Source organism: Balaenoptera ricei, chromosome 9 (genome assembly GCF_028023285.1).
Source record: "Balaenoptera ricei isolate mBalRic1 chromosome 9, mBalRic1.hap2, whole genome shotgun sequence".
Lineage (NCBI taxonomy): Eukaryota > Metazoa > Chordata > Mammalia > Artiodactyla > Balaenopteridae > Balaenoptera > Balaenoptera ricei.
In genome coordinates this window covers 111,728,847-111,748,821 of record NC_082647.1, presented here as the reverse complement: position 1 = coordinate 111,748,821, position 19,975 = coordinate 111,728,847, and the positions used below count along the sequence as shown (strand labels likewise).

Genomic DNA, 19,975 nt, shown 5'->3' with positions numbered 1-19,975 from the left:
GCTTGGAAACGGCATCTCCTCTCATCCTTGTCGGGTGATTTGCAAAGGTCTCTGCTGCGTTTCTATTTCTCAGGCCTGAGACGGGGACGCTCTGACTGCTCCAGTGTGGGCATCCTCTAACTCAGACCAGGCTCAGGGATCCACAGTGATGGACCCAATGGAACCAGAGCCGTAGGCCTGCTTTCAGGTACCAAGACTCTTAGGCACACACTTGGCTGAGGACCACTACCCGCCTGCCAGGGAGCTACCGCTATTTTGTTTTATAAGATTAAACTCCAACATTGCTACAGTTGACCCTAGGTCCCAGTTCTGTCCTCTTGGGTGGGTCCTGGCTGCCACGGGGGACTGTCAAGTTCTTCTCAAACACACGCTGTCTCCGGTGAGAAGCCCACAGAGGCAGGATGCCCTTTTATGAGCACGTCACTTAAGCTAAACGTAAGTGGATTAGGCTTTCAAATGTTGCCATTCTTGCTCCTTGATAATATTTCACTGTTAATTTTGCTTTATTGCTGCCAATTATTATAGCTGATATTTAAATATATACAGTCACAAGATATGTAGCAAATCATTTTCAAATAACTAGAATAACAAGAAAGAAGGAATCATACATAAACTTATGCTAAAACAAATGTAAACATAATCCCCCCACCCAAACTTACTTGTATAGTATTATTTCACCACTGAATGAATTTTATTTAATTAACATTAAGTATTATTTTCACTTATTAAATGAAAATCAGAAATTGAATTGAAAATTAATATATTAAGTAATATTAATATCTTATTACTGAAATATAATTAACTTCAGTAACTTCATTACTGAAATTGTATTAATTAAAAATGAACACACTTAATATGTGTCACCAAATTTAAATTGATAAAGGTTTTGCTGTTGCTTCTGTTTTTGGTTTACAGCATTTTCAATTACCTAAAATCTCATATAGACGCTTACATTCTCTTACAAAGTAAATGAGTAAAGTGCTGCAAACAGCAAGTTAATTTGAACTCAGACAATTTGCTGAGAGCTTCCCCGCTTCGTCCTGTCAAGGGAAAGAGCAGAGAGCGAGGCAGCCTTGGGAGGAAGGCCAAATTCTTGGTCCCACTTCAGGGGTAACATCAGGGACAACCAGCTTCCAGCAAAACCCAGTCTCCCTTCTTTGATTTCAAGCCAAGTGCTGTCACACGGTAGCCAGCCAAGACCTACTTCCCAGGCTCCTTGCCGCTGTCCGTGGCCTCGTCATTACATTTTCACCAATAAAACATGAGTGGACGTGATGTCCAAGCAACCTCCAGACTGGCCAGTGGAAACCTCTTTTCACCGTCATTCCTTCAAATGGATGGACAGGGAGATGATGGTGGGCATCTGGACTCTTGTGTCCTTGACAGGTTAGGGTCTCCATCCCTGGACAACTCCAATCCTGGAAGGGCTATGGGCAGAATCGGGAACTTGCGATCCAAGCCTCTGAATCTGGGGAACTCACTTGTTACAGCACCTCAGCCTACCTTTATAATTTGGTGGCTGTCCTCAAAAGATTTGCGTGCCATTGATCCTAGAGAGTAAAAGCCCTGAATTCGTGCAGACAGATGGGAAAATATGCTACTGTTTTATTTATTTTTTTCAATTGATCCAACATTTGTATATATTGTAAAATGATCACAGTAAATCTAATTAACATCTGTCACCACACACAGTTACAGAATGTTTTTCTTGTGGTGAGAACGTTTAAGATCTGCTCTCTTAGCAAATTTCAAATATACATTACAGCATTATTAACTATAGTTCCCATGCTGTACGTGACATCCCCAGGACATTAATTTTATAACTTTTATAACTGTTAGTTTGTACCTTTTGACTCCCTTTACCCATTTCATCCACTCCCCACCCCATGCTCTGGTAACCATCAATCCATTCCCTGAATCTATGAGCTCATTTGTATGTTTACTTATTTACTTAGATTCCACATATAAGTGAGATCATATGGTATTTGTCTTTTTTGTCTGACTTATGTCACTTAGCATAATGCCCTCAAAGTCCGTCATCCATGTTCTTGCAAATGGCAAGATTTCATTCTTTTTCATGGCTGAATAATGTTCCATTGAATATATGTACCACATTTTCTTTATCCATTTACCCACTGATGGACACTAAGGTTGTTTCCATATTTTGGCTATTATAAGCAATACTGCAATGAACATGGAAGTACATATATCTTTTCAAGTTAGTATTTTTGTTTTCTTTGGATAAATACCAAGAAGTGGTATTTCTGGGTCATATGGTAGTTCTACTTTTAATTTTTTGAGAAACCTCCATGCTGTTTTCCATAGTGGCTGCACCAATTTACAATCCCACCGACAGTACATGAGGGTTCCCTTTACTCCATATCCTCATCAGCACTTGTTATCTCTTATTTTCTTGATAAAAGCCATCCTATCAGGTGTGACATGATATCTCATTGTGGTTTTGATTTTCATTTCCCTGATGATTAGTGATGTAGAGCATCTTTTCATGTGTCTGTTGGCGATTTCTATGTCTTCTTTGAAGAAATGTCTATTCAGATCCTGTTCCCACTTTTTAATGGAATCGTTTGGGGTTTTTTTGCTATCAAGTTGTATGAGTTCTTTATGTATTTTGGATATGAACCCATTATTGAACATATGATTTGCAAAAATTTTCTCTCATTCAGTAGGTTGCCTTTTCATTTTGTTGATGGTTTCCTTTGCTGCGCAGAAGCTTTTTAGCTTGATGTAGTCCCACTTATTTATTTTTGCTTTTGTCACCTATGTTTTTGGTGTCAAATCCAAAAAGTCATCACCAAGACTGATGTCAAGGAGCTTACCACCCATTTTTCTTCTAGGAGTTTCATGGTTTCAGGTCTTACATTCAAGTCTTTAATCCATTTTGAGTTCATTTTTATATATGGTGTAAGACAGTGGGTCCAGTTTCATTCTTTTGCATGTGACTCTGCAGTTTTCCCAACACCATTTATTGAAGAGACTATTCTTTCTGTATATTTTTGACTCTTTAGTCATAAATTAATTGACCACATATGTGTGGGTTTATTTCTAGGCTCTCTGCTCTATTCCATCGCTCTGTTTGTCTGTTTTCATGCCAATGCTATAACATTTTGATTACTATAGCTTTGTGATATGGTTTGAAATCACGGAGCATGATGCTTTCAGCTTTATTCTTCTTTCTCAGTATTGCTTTGGCTATTCGGGGTCTTTTGTGGTCACATACAAATTTTAGGATTGCTTTTTCCATTTCTATGGGAAATGCCAATTGGAATTTTGATAAGGATTGCAATAAATCCATCTATTGCTTTGGGCAGTATGGATATTTTAACCATATTAATTCTTCTAGTCCACAAGCATGGGACATCTTTCCATTTATTTTGTCTTCTTCAATTTCTCTCTTCAATGTCTGACAGTTTTCAGTGTACAGGTCTTTCACATCCTTGTTTAAATTTATTCCTAGGTATTTTATTCTTTAACACGCAATTAGTAAATGGGTTTTCTTAATTTCTCTTCTGGATAGTTTGCTATTAGTACTATATAGAAATACAACAGATTTCTGTATGTTGACTTTGTATCCTGCAAATTTACTGAATTCATTTATTCTCACAGTTCTTTGGTGGAGTCTCTACAGTTTTCTATATATCGTATCATGTCATCTGCAAATAGTGACAGTTTTACTTCTTCCTTCCTTATTTGCATGCCTTTCATTTCTTTTTCTTGCCAGACTGCTCTGACGAGGACTTCCAATAATATGTTGAATAAAAGTAGTGAAGGGGACATCCTTGTCTTATTCCTGATCTTAGAAGAAAAGCTTTCAGTTTTACCCTTGAGTTTGATGTTAGCTGTGGGCTTGTCATATATGGCCTTTTTTATATTGAGGTACGTTCCCTCTATACCCACTTTGTTGAGAGTTTTTAATCATAAATGGATGTTGAATTTTGTCAAATGCCTTTTCTGCATCTATTATGATGATCATATGATTTTTATCCTTCATTTTGTTAATCTGGTGCATCACATTGATTGATTTGCTGATGCTGAACCCTCCTTGCATCCCTGGAATAAATCCCACTTGATCATGGTACATGATCCTTTTAATATATTGTTGCTAATATTTTGTTGAGGATTTTTGCATCTATGTTCATCATGGATATTGGCCTGTAATTTTCTTTTCTTGTTGGTGTCTTTGTCTGAATCAGGGTAATGCTGGTCTTGTAAAATGAGTTTGGAAGTGTTCCCTCCTCTTTTATTTTTTGGAACAATTTGAGAAGGATTGGTGTAATTCTTCTTTGAATGTTTGATAGAATTACCCAGTGAAGCTGATTGGTCCTGGACTTTTCTTTGTTGGACCCCCTACCGTTTTAAATAGTAGTCTTAAGTAGAAAATCTGAGAAGGTGACTGTTTGGATCTAACAATGTAGAACAAGTATAGACCAATGTGTTATGCCCCACATTGCAACAGACCATTCCCCTTAATGGGAGTGGCCACAGCTAACCTTTCAGACCTCCTAACCCTTGACCCCTGGTCATAATCTGCCTCCACATCCAGCTCAGAAATGGCTCTGTAGCTTTATTCTACCCTGGAACAAGGCTCTAGACTCAGCCTCCCTCAACTCACCTGACTCATGGGTCCTGCTGACTTTGCATCATCCAGAGTATGATTTTCCAAGAATTATCTGACAGCAAATAGATACGCATATGGTCCGCATCTTCTCATCTGTAACCACAGCACCCTAACTTCTAGTCTCAGTTTCTCAAGAGTAAAGTAAATCCCCCCAATACTATTTCTACCTCGCTCCTCAGACGTCAGCCTGGGTAGAGCATGACATCCTCAAGACGGCAGCGGATGCCGGTCTCGGCACAGCACCTGACAGCACAGCAAAGTTCTCCTCACCTCTGGGGACCTGCAGGGGCCACTGCTGCTCCGTGGGTAGCATCACGGGGGCCAAGATAGGAAGGAGCTTTGAGAGCGTCAGGTGACAGGTACCACACAGCTAACGTCATTCGCAGTTCCCGTGGAGCAGGTGCTATTCCACAGGAGGAAGCAAGACCTCAGCACAACGTTGTTTAACCAAACAATCCATATTGTTGTGACCCATCAGCAACACTAAAGTGAAGCTTCTCTCTCACCTCTGCCTTAGGGACTCACATGGGCTGTGGAGCACCGACCCTCCTCTCCGACAGAGTGTGTCCTAGAACAGGCTGGGCCAGGCGGTAGCACTGGTGTCTGGCAGGTGTTTGGAAAGGTGGCCATGGGCATGCCTGCCAGGTCCTCCCAATGCCTGACCTACACGTGCAGGTCAAGGAGAGGAGGGGGCAGCAACAATTTTCCAAAACTGTCAAGAGAAGTGTGGGACATCATCTCCTACTCTGAAATTCTTTCTACTCTCCTCTCTCCAGGGAGGGAATCATTCAAAATCTTTGCATAAAACTTATAGCGCTGGGCAACTTGGGATATAAACTTCAGCATTAATAACTTTCTTTTTTCTGTGTGTAACCTGACTCTGCTTATACTAAATGTTTGTCTCTAGTAACAAAATGAACCAGAAATCAGTTTTCTTTGGCTGTGCTCTGAACATGTCATGCACATGCTCAGTGGGCACAAATGAGGTCCCTCCTCTTGGTTCCAGGCACCGCCCTCGTTGCTAGGGATAGAGTCATGAAAATATAATAATAATAATAATAATAATGATAATAATAATAATAATAATAATAATAATAATAATAATAAATGGCTCTTGCCCTCATAGAGCTTAAAGACAGCTCTCCTTGGTAATGAAAAGACTGCACGGTTCATATGTACCCTCAGCTTCATTTGTACAGATTTTAACCTCTTTCCCCATAAATTAATACTCAGAGCCAGATACCTAAGATGTAGTGTGTGTAGAACAGACTGGCAACTAAAATCAGTAAACGCCTGACTTAAGGGAGCCTGAATGGAGGAACATGACATCTGCTTGGTACTATTTAAGTTTTACTCCATGAGTTGTTTAGAATCTGTTCTAGGTCCCATTATGGTGACTTACATGGAGGAGGGCCTGTGTCACCTGTAATGAAGATGCTAGCATCCACTCTGCCCCCTCCACTCAACCACATGGCATTCACCTCACACCAAGACAGAGATGGCAAGGAAATTCAGATGCAGGTGAAAATCACATTTTTTTTTCTGTAAATCATGGTATTTTCAAAGAAACAACCTGCATAACCATCTGCATTTATGATTTGCTTGTATTTTTGTTATAAAGCTAGAAAATCATCCAGACAATATATGACAGAAATCCATCATGCTAAAGGAAACAAATAGCAAAGACAAACCACTTAGGAAATATCACTAAATATGTATTTTTATAGTTTAACCAAATACTCTGATCAAATATCTATCAATATCTATGTCATATATTTTATGCGAGCCAGAGAGGCAAAACATTCCTTTCTCACCTTTTTACTTTTCTTAGTTTTTCTCCCCTTTGTATCTCCCATATCCAATCAGTGGGTACTGTCCAAGTTTATCAAATTATCTCAGTCTGAAGCTCAGTGCCGAAATTCCTGAACGGTGCCTCCTGAAAGCTGATCTCAGCGTCTCCTCCAAAAGGAGATGCCAGGCTCACTAGGGTCACCCAGCAGGAAACGTCATGAGCAAGCCTTAGGCTTCATTGGAGGCTGTCCTTCAAGGGTTACGCTTATGATGTAATTATAGATGCACACTGAGTCATCTGGGGCAGCAAACGTTCTTCACCAGGTAAATATGGGCATCATTCCGACCGCAAGATGAGAAGAAAGCTCTGGTCCTTCTCACCCCAGACTGAGGGTCGGACACTGAGAAGCAGGAAGTCATATATTCAGTGTGTTTCCAATCTAGAGTCGTTGCAAACTGCCCTTGACACGCGCACACCTGCACACACACACGCCCGGGAGCACCCGGCCCGTCCCCTCTGTGGGCAGCACAACCTCCCCACATCCCCTGTGGACCAGCTCACAGACTTGGTCCCAGCGCAGACCCTACTTGCCCCTCCGCTCCGTGTGCTTCTCTCTAAGCCCGACTCCACCTCTCCACCCAGGAGCCAGGGCTCGGGGCCTCGGTTCTCAGCACAGAGCTTCACCTGGGAGCTCATTAGAAATGCCAAATCGCAGGCCCCATCCCTGGACCCCCTAAGTCAGAATTCTCACAAGACCCCGCGATGCCCTTGCGCTTGGAGTCTGAGCAGCGCGGGGTGGGGGGCGCCCCTGTGTGTGTCTCTCCTGAACGCAGGGCGTAGCCTGGCTCCTCGCTGTAGCCCAAGTGTCCGGTGGCCCCCTGGTCTCCTACAGCAGAGCCTTGGTGAAATCTGCCCAGAGAGGGGCTCGGGCAGGGGCGGAGGGGAGAGGGATCACTTGTGAGGCACCCTGCATCTTCTTCCTTTGCTTTTCTCCCCCCAACTCCCTTCTGTCCTTCCTTGTCTGTGTTTTTCTCAACATTAACTTTTCTTATTCTATGAGTGAAGATTCAGACTTTGCTAAGGTGTCGTACATATAGACAATGGAATACTACTCAGCCATAAACAGAATGAAATAATGCCATTTGCAGCAACATGGATGGACCTAGAGATGATCATACTAAGTGAAGTCAGTCAGAAGGAGAAAGACAAATACCATATGATATCACTTATATGTGGAATCTAAAATATGACACAAATAAACTTATTTACAGAACAGAAATAGATTCACAGACATAGAGAACAGACTTGTGGTTGCCAAGGGGGAGGAGTGGGGAGGGATGGAGTGGGAGTTTGGGATTAGCAGAGACAAACTAGTATATACAGGATGCATAAACAACAAGGTCCTACTGTAGAGCACAGGGAACTATATTCAATATCCTGTGATAAACCATAATGGAAAAGAATATGAAAAAGAATAGATAATATGTGTAACTGAGTCACTTTGCTGTACAGCAGAAATTAAACACAACATTGAGAATCAACTATACTTCAATACAATTTTAAAAAAGATTCAGACTTTGGAAAATCATTACATACGTCGCTAAAACAGACAGACATACTGTGCACCGTTTATGAACATATAACCATTTACTGTATTTTTAAAATATAAAAGCTTCGAAAGGGCTGTTATCCCTGGGGAAGGAAAAGGGAAAGGGGTCTGCTATGGTTCTAGAGGCAGTTGTGTCTCCATTTGCCGTACTTCTTAGAAATTCTCAAAAAGACATGAGACAAATTGGGCTAAATGTGAACATCTGTTAATCGTGGGTGGATGACTCATGACTATTTATTTTATTTTGCAACTTTCTATAAATTGGAACTATACCAACATTTTGCAAAGGGGAGAGGCCCTGACAGCGGGGTCTGTGTCTAAGGGGGGAGCCTTGACTGGTAGAGCAGAGGGACGTTAGGGCCTCCCCACGACCACTAGGAGTGCAGACCTGTAATCAGCCCCACAGGAAGTAAAGGAAGGCATCGAGGTCAACCTGGGACACATTTAAGATGGAGAAATCAAGAAAATATGACAAGATGGGAAGAGGCAGCAAAGGCCACAGTGAAGGGAGAAATCCAGCCCAAACCACACCAGGAGAGGAGGAGGATGCCGGGGTGTGGGGGGCTTCAGGAGGACCCCAGGCTCCAGGGTGGGTGAACCAGGCCAGAGGGCATCCGATACAGGTCACCTTGGGGGCAGGGCCTCGAACACACGTGCAGTCGTTGGAGGACGCTCGGCGAACAGATGGGGAGAGGCAAGCGGCCTCCTGTGTTTGGAACAGAGGGGGCGTGGCAGGTGGCAGCCCCAGCTGCACTGCCATCCCGCCTGTAAGAACTGGGAGAAGCTGGAAGAGAAAAGCATGGAGCTCAGGGGCCAAGACATGCTCAGGAAGAAAACGAAGCACAGCACTGGGGCGGGTGCAATGAAGCAGGTGGGCCATGATTTGAGAGAAGCTGAATGCACACACCCGGAGAGGCTCCAGGCTCACCACTTGTCAGTCTGGACAGAGACTCCAGAACAGCCTGTCCGGAATCCCGGGGGGATGCTCCCGGGATGAGAGGAGGTGGGGAGAGTGTCTGGGGGTGGCAGGCTGTGGAGGACGGTCTTAGGCTGAGTGAGACGAGGCCACCACCGCAGTGGTCATCAGGCGTCTGGCCAGGATCCCCCTTCACAAAGCCTCGCTCCGCCTGCTAAGTGCACGAGGCTGCACCCAAAGCAGTGAGGCCAGAAGGGGGGCTGTGGACGAGGCTGGGAGAGAGGCCACGGGAAGGCCAGCAGGAGCGGTGACCACGGGGAAGAGCAAGGCAGTGGGATTCGGGATGTATTCTGAAGGCAGCAGGTGGGCTTTGAGCTGGATGGCAGATGGAGCATGGAGAATGGAGGAAGCAAAGGGGGCCTCCAAGGTTTGGGGCTAAGCCACCGGGATAACAAGCTGCCTTTTCCCCAAGTGGAGAGGGCATGGAGGGACCAGGGGTCTGCTTCTCTCTGCCACCTAGTTTGAGAAGCAACTTGAATGCCATTCACTCAACCAAGCCGTGTGCAGGCAACTGCAATTCTACAGATCTCTGCTTCTCCATCCAAGGGCAGGAGAAGGTCACAAAAGAAATACAGACATTAGGAAAAAATAGATACTCATGTTTTAAGGGAAATAAGGAAAATGAGGAAAATCAGTGTTTTGAAATGGACGTTTTTTACCGCTCATTCCCTACAAACATTGAATCCTCAGCCGAGAGGTTAAACGTCTACATTTCTTGTTTTCCCTTTGAGAACTAAGTATTGGCATGAGGCCCTTCAATCAACCTTTTCGGCTCTAGTTAGAAAATATTATTCCCATTCTAAGAATCCAGTGTTTTGGAAAAAAATTCCTTGAGGCTTTAAAAACAAAACCTTCCTCTGACAGTTTCCAGATTTGCGTTGGAGAGCATGTGACATGAAAACTTTAAAAACTACTGTGAATGGGCAAATAGGTATGCAAAGAAGTTTAGGATCATTTTTCTAAATTACATTTTTGGGTCTGTGTCCTTTCCACTCTTTGATAGAAATTTCATGTCCAAGACACTGGATCTGAAATGAAAAACTGAGTGGCTATAAGTACTGTTATTTGTTGCTGGTGGCACCACCCTTTCGGGAAGCAACGTGAAAACATGTGTTGTCTTGAAAGCCATAAAACTGTCTCATCCTCTGATTCCCTAATACCTTTGCAAGTCTCTATTATAAGGAAAATTCCCCAAATGAATATGGGCTTTGGGGACGAAGATGGCCCTCTCATTATTTATAGTTCCAGAGGAAAAAAGCAACAAGTAACGGGGCAGAGTGATGCAGCTTAGCAAGCGCCAGCTACAAGCCCCTCCCAGTGCCAGGAGCCCTGGGAGTGATGACAAACCCATTGCACACATGGGGGAGGGGAGGCTGTAAAGGTCACAGAGTTGTACGTGCTAAAGTCAGAATCCAGATTCAAGCAAACAGAAACAAAAGCCACACTTTTCCCTCTTCCTGGATGATCACACAACCTTTAAAACATTAAGAGACCATTGTTGTACCAGAGCGAATTGTAAATGACATGACGCTAAAGGAAAAAAGCACAACTCTGTGTACATCACAGTTGGCCTTAGGCACCAGAAAGGCTCAAGAGAACATACAAAGTGACGAGAAATTGTGTTGGGCTGTTGGCATGCCACGTGACTCCCTCACTCCCCATTTAAAACTTTCCATATGGTACTTATTTTATAATCTTGAATATAAAACATTTTTGAAAGGTATACGCTAGATTTTTTAAATATCTCTTCAAAATGGATGTATAACAAAAATTAGTTCTACATCCCAAACGTGGCTCAGCCCTCGATTTTGTGAATGCTCAAAAAACAGCAAATTTTAGCTTTTTCAGGCCAGGAGTTTCAGCAGGACTTGCTGTGTCTGGAAAAACACTGCCCCCTTGTGGCGGATCTGACTCAACACGCATTTTGGGGGGCCAGCTCTTTAATCATCCGCTTGGGACGGGATTCTTAACAGACCCGTGCAAGCCGGGGAGAAATACAGGCTCTCTGATGAGCATGGGACTCAGGGCACTCAATCATGGAACTTGCTTTACAACTTAGTTTTTAATAACTTTTTCTGAAAGTGTCATGTTACTGATGGGCATTCCTCTCAACTTCTTGGGCTCGTAAGGGCAGGACTTCAATACAGCAGCTGCCTCCGTCCGGGCCAGATGACTCTGCGGGGACATTTCAACCTGGACCCCAAAAGCTTATTCAGGCTTTGGATCGAGAATCACTTCAGAACATGGTGAGCAACTCCTAGGATGATGGAAACCTTCCATACTTGCCTGAACAGGGGAAACATGGCCCCAGATGATTTTTTTAAATTGAGGCAATGCTTTTTAAAAATCATTCACCAAAAGATTTTATAACAATGGTAATAAGCAACACAATGGTATCTGGTATGGCTCACATTGATAAATTTTTAGGTTGGTCAAATTTATAGCATTTAAATGAAGGCCAGGGGCCTATAAAAGGTCAGTCACTACAGGTTCATTTTACAATTTCCCCAAAATCCCAGAGTTAATAACAGAAGCAGGATTAAGAACTCGGGTCCTTCTCCTCCTACACCAGAGCATTATTTACCACCTTACCAGATGCTGCGGTATTCTGCGCGTGTGGCATTCCTGTGCGCTGGATTACAAATGAGCTCAGGTGTCTTGTTCCATCAAGGTGCAGAGTTCATACTGCTGTCTATGTGACTTAGGAAAACAGCAGAGGATGGAGACCGAGGCCTGAGGACCGTTCCCACCTCGCCGCTAATCACATCCAGTGGACCCTGACCACATTCCCTCCGTGTGTCTCAGGGTCCAGATCTGTGGGACGCCACGCGTGCACAGAGAAGGGACAGTTTCCCAGAAAATGCCGAATTCCAGGAAAACTGCTTGAAATCATTCGTGAGGTGATTATATTCACTCTGATTCAAGGGTCCTTTGATTAAGAAAATGAAAATGTATCTTGGAATAGACTAAACGTTAGTTTACATAAAATTAATCTTTCCAGGAAAGATCTGACTACTTTGGCTATCTACATACCTGAGGATAATTTTTTTAAATGCAGATCTATTCTCTTCCGACTCTTCAGGTTACAAATATAAGAAACTAGCTGCATTTTCTCAAGGAAAAATAACAATACTATCTGGAAGGTTCCTAGTGAAGCTCTGATCCAGTTTACTCACCATCTCAGAATGCTTCCTAAAGTTATTAGCCGAGCTCTATACTTGCTAATCCTTACAAGAATGCTGCAGGGTGGATGGCGTTGTGCCCGTCATACAGATGAAGAAAGGGGAGACAGAGAGGTCCCCTCTGCTGCTTGGGAGTAAAAGCTCAGCCCTACACCCCAAGGGCAGATGCCTGCACTCAGCTAAGAGTCAAGGGCTTGGGGAAATGTATAAAAAACAGGAGCAGCGCTCTTAAGAAATGTTACATCACCAACTTGCTTGATAAAGGAAAGCATAATCTCAAGCACAGATAAGACATCACAGACATGAAGAAATATAAACATGAACATAAAACATTGAGAAACAAAAGCAGACATCAACGGATTTGACCAGCCACTTGGCCTCCGGAAGCTGGGAATTTCTGCGTCTGCGTAAGGAAGGCTGCACCTGCTTTACAGTGATGTGGGGAGGATGAAACGAGATTATGTAACTAAGCATGGGCCTGGCACAGGCAGGCAGGTGGTGGCAGCCGTGGGCGTCATCCTCTTCGGCCAGCAGTATTTTATTAAGTGCTATCCTGCCCTAGGACTTCAAACCCAGGAAACTCTTATTTCCAGGTGAAGAGTTAATCTACCACATCGCAGATTCCTTTATTGACTTTGATTTCTAGTAAAAGTCACACATGATTTTAAAAAATGAAAAAAAAAAAATCCTAGAGACCACTCCATATCTGTATTGAATGTTCTTCCTGCTTCCCTTAAACTGCTCTGTGTAATCAGTTCACTTAGCTCTACAACAAACCTGATGACATAATGATGTTGAGTCTTCATATCTAAGAATATGGCCCGTCTTTCCATTTGCACAAAATTGTAGAATTTTATGATTTTCCTCATAAATGCTTTGGATATTTCCTATGAACTTTTTGCCTAGGTTTATCTATCTATCATCTGTCTATCATGTCATGAATGTGTTCTTAGGCTACATTAGTAAGAAAAAAAATCTCACACAAATTAGCAACGCCCACTGCAAAACTTATGCTACCATCCATTGCTGTAGAAAAAGTAGTAACTCCTGGCATGCTGTAATAACCAAAGAGGTGTGAGCAGTCAAGCCCTACAGGGTAGTTTAACAGATCCTCTACTCAAACACAAAGTTTGCTGGCAGAGTGTGTGAAATATTAGAAGACATTTTCCAACAATCTGTGGCCAAAATTGAGGCTGACAAAAGATAAGCCTTACGGACTAATTGAGTGCACGGACATTTTAAACCATTCTCAGTGGATTTAAGTCTGTTTTATAGCAAAGAAGCACATTGCTGATGTGGTTATGGCAAGGAAAGACTTGCTTAAGATTATACAGCTGAAGAAGAGACCTTCTCATTATGTAATTGTACTCAGGTTAATTTGGGGTCAGATGAGAATACTGGTCCCATGCGTTTCTGTGGACGAGCTGCGGCCACCCCAGGCTCCAGCCTGGCTTGAGTTCCCACCACGAGTTAAATCCTTCTTATTGGAAACCAGCAAGATTTGGTTGTCAGGAAAGTTGAGAGCTGATTTTCAAAGAGCATTAAAATATGGGAATCAAAAGGGAAAACAGCATCAAGTCTAGGGTATTAAACTCCTATGTTTTTAAAGTGATGGATGAGAAACTGAGACTCTATAGTTAGCTACCTTTAGATTCAGAACTGAGATTGATAATTGTCAGGAGGATACATATTAACACACTTACTCAAATTAAAAATATGACTTGACTTTTTTTTTTTAACCAAAAGTAAATGTGATTTGGCTTTTTGATTGGACAATAAGGGCCCATTTTGCTAATTAATTTATATGGCAGACATTCTCCATAAATTGAATGGGCTAAATCTATAAACCTAAGATCCTGACAAAAATAGACTTAAAAGTTTGGGATGAGATTTTTAACATTCACTAAAAAACACTATTTTGGCAAAAGTGAGTGAAAACTGACAACATGTCAATTTCCTGAGTGAAAACTGACAATATGTCATTTTCCTCAAAACTTACTGATGATATATTAGGTTTAGAAAGTGCCTGTGACATCCATCAGCATACACAGTCACAATTTTTTTTTTGGGTGGATGGATGTTAATTAAACTTAATTGTGGTAATCCTTTTTCAATATATACATACATCAAATCATTATGTTGTATGCCTAAAACTAATACAATGTTGTATGTTGATTACATCTCAATTTTTAAAAATGGTCAGCTTTGCTATCCCTTAGCTCATATAAACATGTTAGTAAAATCAGTAGCTGGGACACATGTAATTCTAACTTGAGACTTCTGAAAAATATAACATGAATGAAAAGAAGAGTATGATGTCAAATTGCTCATTTTGATTTACTTTAATTATCTAGAAACAATTTATACAATTTCAGAAACTATATCACACTTAATGATAATACTCCTTTATATGTATATAATACTTTATGAATAAAAATTTTTTTCACAACATATATTATTTGATTTCTACTGTATTTGCTCCTTTGGGGGAGATGTCTTCAAACATTATTTTAAAAAAAGAGAAAGTGCCTCTGAGTAATGAGTGTAATTATTATCTGAGAAATCTTGATAAAGTGTTTTTCTTATACCTCCCAGAAGTCAATAACTTTAGTGTGATTGAGTAACAATCCCCCTGGCAAGTCAAATGGCTTCCAAATCTTGGCTATTGACCAATTAAACGAGAACCTAGTCAGGTACAGATAAAAGATCAATCAAAATAATATTTGATAATAGATCACTATGTGATTGACCAGAAGGACTTCAAAGAATTGAAAGGCACTTTTATAGCAGTAAACTTTTTCATCCTCTTGTACTTATTTATGTAAAATATTTCCTCAGGGTTTAAACCAATAAAAACGGAGAGTCACACGATTAATGTTGAAGCTTTTCTGGTTTTATCCATAAATTATGTTCATTAATGGGTATATGGAATAAATTTTAAAATTACCTTTCATCTTATTAAAAGATGTCTTTTCAAGAAAGATTTCCTTTTCATGCTTAACAATTATATATCAGCAGTTGTAATATATTTATATTGTTTTTATTTATTTGCAATTGTAATAACTCAATCTAGAAGAATATTTTCCTACCCACAGTTTTATGATCACATGAAATTTAAAAATCTAATTTAGATAGACATTCTTGTTTTGTATCACATTTCATTTCAACTATTTAAAACAGACTTTTGAAAACAAAATATATATTGAAAAGAATACAATTTTACATGGGACCAGTATGGAAATGTGAAATGAAGAAAAAGAATAATAATGCAAAATGTTTTACTGTTATAGAAGAGTTTGTCTATGTGATTTGTCTATGTATCTATGTGATTTTTAAAGTGATGGTATCAAACTTTATTAGATACATTTAAAATGTCAATATTTAGAAGACGCTATGAAATATTTTCTTTCAAGTATTTAAAATTATGAAGAAGCTTTTTGTATGCCAACTTTGAAATGCGAGGGCACAGAAAGTTTTAAAAAAATTCTTTCAACGTATGGCTGCAGAATTTAGGAAACAGGCTGTGTGGCTCCAAAACCATCAGCTGCTCCTGAGAATTCAGGGAAGTGGCTTCGGACGCTGTAACTCAGTTACTCTAATGAAGGGCCCTCCGGATCACGCCGGCTGGGGCTGGAGAACCGGAAGCTAACACATTCAGAAAGTGACATACTTGCTCATCCTCTGAATGTACCATGGGCAACTAAAAAAGAAGCCACATGACGCTTTGTGCATCTATCTAGTTTTTAGAAACCCACAAAAACAAAAAACAAGTAAACTAATCTATAATTTCATTTCCCGGAAGGTGGTGCAAAGCCGCCGGAAGCCCCACGAGGTTAGCGCGAAGCCCCTGCGGTATTAGTACTCACGTTCGAGCCCCTTCCCAGTGCGGACTTGGTGGCGTCCTCATCGCTCTCCGCCCCCGGCTGCCTGAGTTGCTCTGCCTGGAACAGAAGCAGGACCCCGTCATCTCCAGGTGAGAGCAGGGTCACACAGAACAGTTGTCCTTAGCAATTATTAAAGCAAACCACGCCAGCCTGGCCGTCCGTCAGGGCAGCAGCGTCTGCATAAACAGCTGTAATCCACGGCCTCGATTCCTCAGTTTAGGAACCTGAAAGCTGCTCTAAAAGAGCCCCTAAGCAGTGCTCACAGATCTGACAACCACAGTTTTGAAATTCATGACTCACGGAGTATGAGCTTTCATTTTGTCTTTTTCCCCAGAGCATTTCTTTTGCTTAGAAGAGATGCAATATGAAAACAGCAGCGGGTCTGAGCTGATCAATTAGCTCCGGAAACCAATTAATTCAGTAGGTTTTGAGGATTTCTAGGTTTTAAATTCAGTTTACCACTTCATTGCTGATTGATTGGATACACATCAAAGTAACTCACCAAATACCTCACTCCCTACCCACAAAAGGTGAACAATAATGACATCTCACTTCATTGTTTAAAAGAAGGTTTCCCTTGATGGTGTGGTGACCTCCAGACAGAGAACCACCAGGTGCCCTGGAAAATACAGCTCTGGGCCACACCCTGCCCTCCCAAATGAGGATCTTTGGGGATGTGACCCAAGAATCCAAATGTTACACTAGATCTTAAGGTGATTCTAAGGTATTTTCAGAACTACTTGGTTAGAAGAATAAGTAATGTCAAAATGAAAGTTATCACGTTGAAAGAACATTAAAATACCAAAGTTTTAAAACAAGGAAGGATATTTGCCCTCATCGACTTCAGCCAAAATGATATCTTTTTAAGCATATTCTCTATTGAGATTTTACACACACATATGCATGTTTTTTCCTTTAAGTAGATAACAAAGACTCACTTTAATTTTAAATGTCTCCATTCTTAGTATTTTGCTCTCAGACATGTGTAGACTATCTGGCATCATAGGATTTTAGAAATCATTTAAAAAATGATTTACTCAGGACTTCCCTGGTGGCCTGCCAGGGAAGGAATCCACCTGCCAATGCAGGGGACATGGGTTCGAACCCTGGTCTGGGAAGATCCCACATGCCACGGAGCAACTAAGCCCGCGGGCCACAACTACTGAAGCCCGCGTGCCACAACTACTGAAGCCCGCGTGCCTAGAGCCCGTGCTCCGCAACAAGAGAAGCCACCGCAGTGAGAAGCCCGTGCACCGCAACAAAGAGTAGCCCCCGCTCGCCACAACTAGAGAAAGCCTGCACGCAGCAACAAAGACCCAACGCAGCCAAAAACAAATAAATAAATAAATTTATAAAAATTTTAAAAATAAAAAATAATTTCCTCCAAACCCTCCTGCTATTAATGAAGAAAACCTGAGACCCAGGCTTGCCAGGCAGTGTACAGTGTGTGGACGGTGAGAGCCATGGCTCTGGAAAGACAGGCGGGTCCGAATTCCGGCAACACTAGCCCTGGGATTTGCTCAGGGTGTGCAGCCTGGGCTTCTTCACCTGTAAAATGGGGTTGATAATGCCTCTCTCACCAGGTTTATAGATGATTAAAGGAGGGTGCATGTAGCACAGCATCTCAAACAATAAAAACAGAGAGAAGCAAGGAAGGAAAAGGTTAATGCCCAAAACAACAAATAATCCAGTAAGGTTACGACTGCATAAGGGCAGTTGAGCGCAAAATAAAATAAAATAAATGAGAGGGAAAGATGAGGTGTACGAGAAAGGAAAAACAGTTCTAGCCAGTCTAAGACTGAAGAAAGATGGGGTACGGCAGAGGGAAAGCCCCTGGGACCCACAGACCAGGCTTCCTCGCCATCGGTGGCATTTTCACATGTGTTTCAGACTCTCATGGAGAACGCTGCCAAACCACCACACGCATTAGGCTCTTATTCTGCTTAAAACAAAGGCAATTCTAGATTTTCTACTGACTTCGCTGGCAGTTTCATGTCTCAAAAGCAGGAAGATACAAGAAGAAGGGGTCTTGAGCTCTTGGTGTGAGGAATGGGTAGATTTTCTGTGAATTAGAATTGTGAGAACCAAAGAGGCCAGCGGTGCCTGCAGTCCCAGCCAACTGACCTCAAAGCGTCAGAAGCCATATTACTCAGCCATCAAAAAGAATGAAATCATGCCATTTGCAGCAACACGGATGGACCTAGAGATTATCATACTAAGTGAAGTAAGTCAGACAAAGACAAATATCATATGATATCGCTTATGTGTGGCATCTAAAGTATGATACAAACCAACCTATCTATGAAACAGGAACAGACTCACAGACATAGAGAACAGACTTGTGGTTGCCAAGGGGTGGGGGGAGGATGCAGTGGGAGTTTGGGATTAGCAGATGCAAACTATTATATATAGGATGGATAAATAACAAGGTCCTACTATACAGCACAGAGAACTCTATTCAATATCCTGTGATAAACCATAATGGAAAAGAATATGAAACAGAATATATGTATATATAACTGAGTCACTTTGCTGTACAGCAGAAATTAACACAACACTGTAAATCAACTATACTTCAATAAAATTTTTTTAAAAAGATGACAGGAACCAGAAACCCAACATTAAGAGAGTGAAGGGAAATTCAAATGTGAAACTGAATCTGTAATTTCAAGTAATTCTGGCAGGAGAGGAAAGGATGGGGGAGGAGGGAAGAGGAGGGGGACAGGATAGTGGGGTGAGGGCACAGAAGATCTTAAGTAGAGACACACACGGAGCAGAGATTTTCAAAGGACACACGGAAACGGGGGGAAACACACACAATCAGTAATAAGACAGAGAATCAAGAATCCACAGTCAAAGCATCAGGCAGTCAAGAGCACTGTACCGGAGTGTGGCAGAAACTCCTGAGGGCAGGGACCCCTCACTAGTTCAGGTGATGGCTTCTCTCTGGGCTGCCAGCTTCCACCCAGCCTGCACACTGACCTCTCACCTCCGAACCACAAGCTGACCTGGGATCTAACCCCAGCGACCCTGAGCAAGTTTATTTCTTTGGGCCCCAGCGTCCTCATCAGGAACATGGGGTGGATGGTAATTCTGACCCCATGGGCTCCGGAAGGTCAGGACACGTGCAGGCTGCTGCACAGATGCAAGGGCCATGCGATGGGCAGAGAGGGCTCTGGACCAACGTGCGTCCACCCTACTCACGCCTCCTGTAACGCTCCGTGGATGGTGGACGCTTCCAAACCCAGCTGGCGGATTAAAGACTAACATTCCCCACAACGGTTCTGTCTTTTTTAGTGCCATCTACTAGTTAAGAGAAAACACTTGACCCAGCAAAATAAACCTTTTTTAAACCAACACAATAGGGCTCACAAGCATTTTCCTTTCTTGGTAGTTAGAAGGCATGTATAGCTTGAGAATTTCAAAGATGATTTTAAATGTGTTCATTTTTACTCTCTGTACTATGACTTTATAACACTGTACCCAAATTACGGTTTTAGGATTTATTAACTAAGACCAACCAGATCGATAAAATTAACTTATTCAGCGTGTTCCCATTTCGTATGGGGAGGAGCAGGGAACGTCTAAAATTTACTGGCAAATGGACCCACTCAACAACTGATGTTCTTCTCCACAAAGTGGCCCCTGGGCAGCTCCTTGAGGCTGCACCAGGTTGTACAAGTTCTGAAGATTTGGTTCATTTGGTCGGGATATTGGGTATTTATATAAACTTAACTGTACCATGCATTCACTTATCCATCCATCCAGATGTTGTTTACTGAGTTTCAACCTCCTTCCAGGACTGTGCAGGTACCAGCAGAGAGGGTGCATGGCTTCGTGTTCTGCTGGTGAATTAAACACCATCACCCAAGACCACTGTTTTAGGAACCAAGTGT

The 19,975-nt window shown here is 42.0% G+C and overlaps 1 protein-coding gene across 9 annotated transcripts in view; it reads right to left on the bottom strand.

Annotated features, from left to right (window-relative positions):
- COBL (cordon-bleu WH2 repeat protein) overlaps positions 1-19,975 on the bottom strand; it is a 272,457-nt gene that overhangs the window by 139,769 nt on the left and 112,713 nt on the right. For 6 of the 9 annotated variants that reach the window (XM_059934339.1, XM_059934332.1, XM_059934333.1 and 3 more), the window contains one exon: positions 16,062-16,136. The exons of the other annotated variants lie outside the window; for them this stretch is intronic. In XM_059934339.1, coding sequence (XP_059790322.1) covers positions 16,062-16,136 — 75 coding nt within the window. The remainder of the gene's footprint in view (positions 1-16,061; positions 16,137-19,975) is intronic. 9 annotated transcript variants of the gene reach the window in all.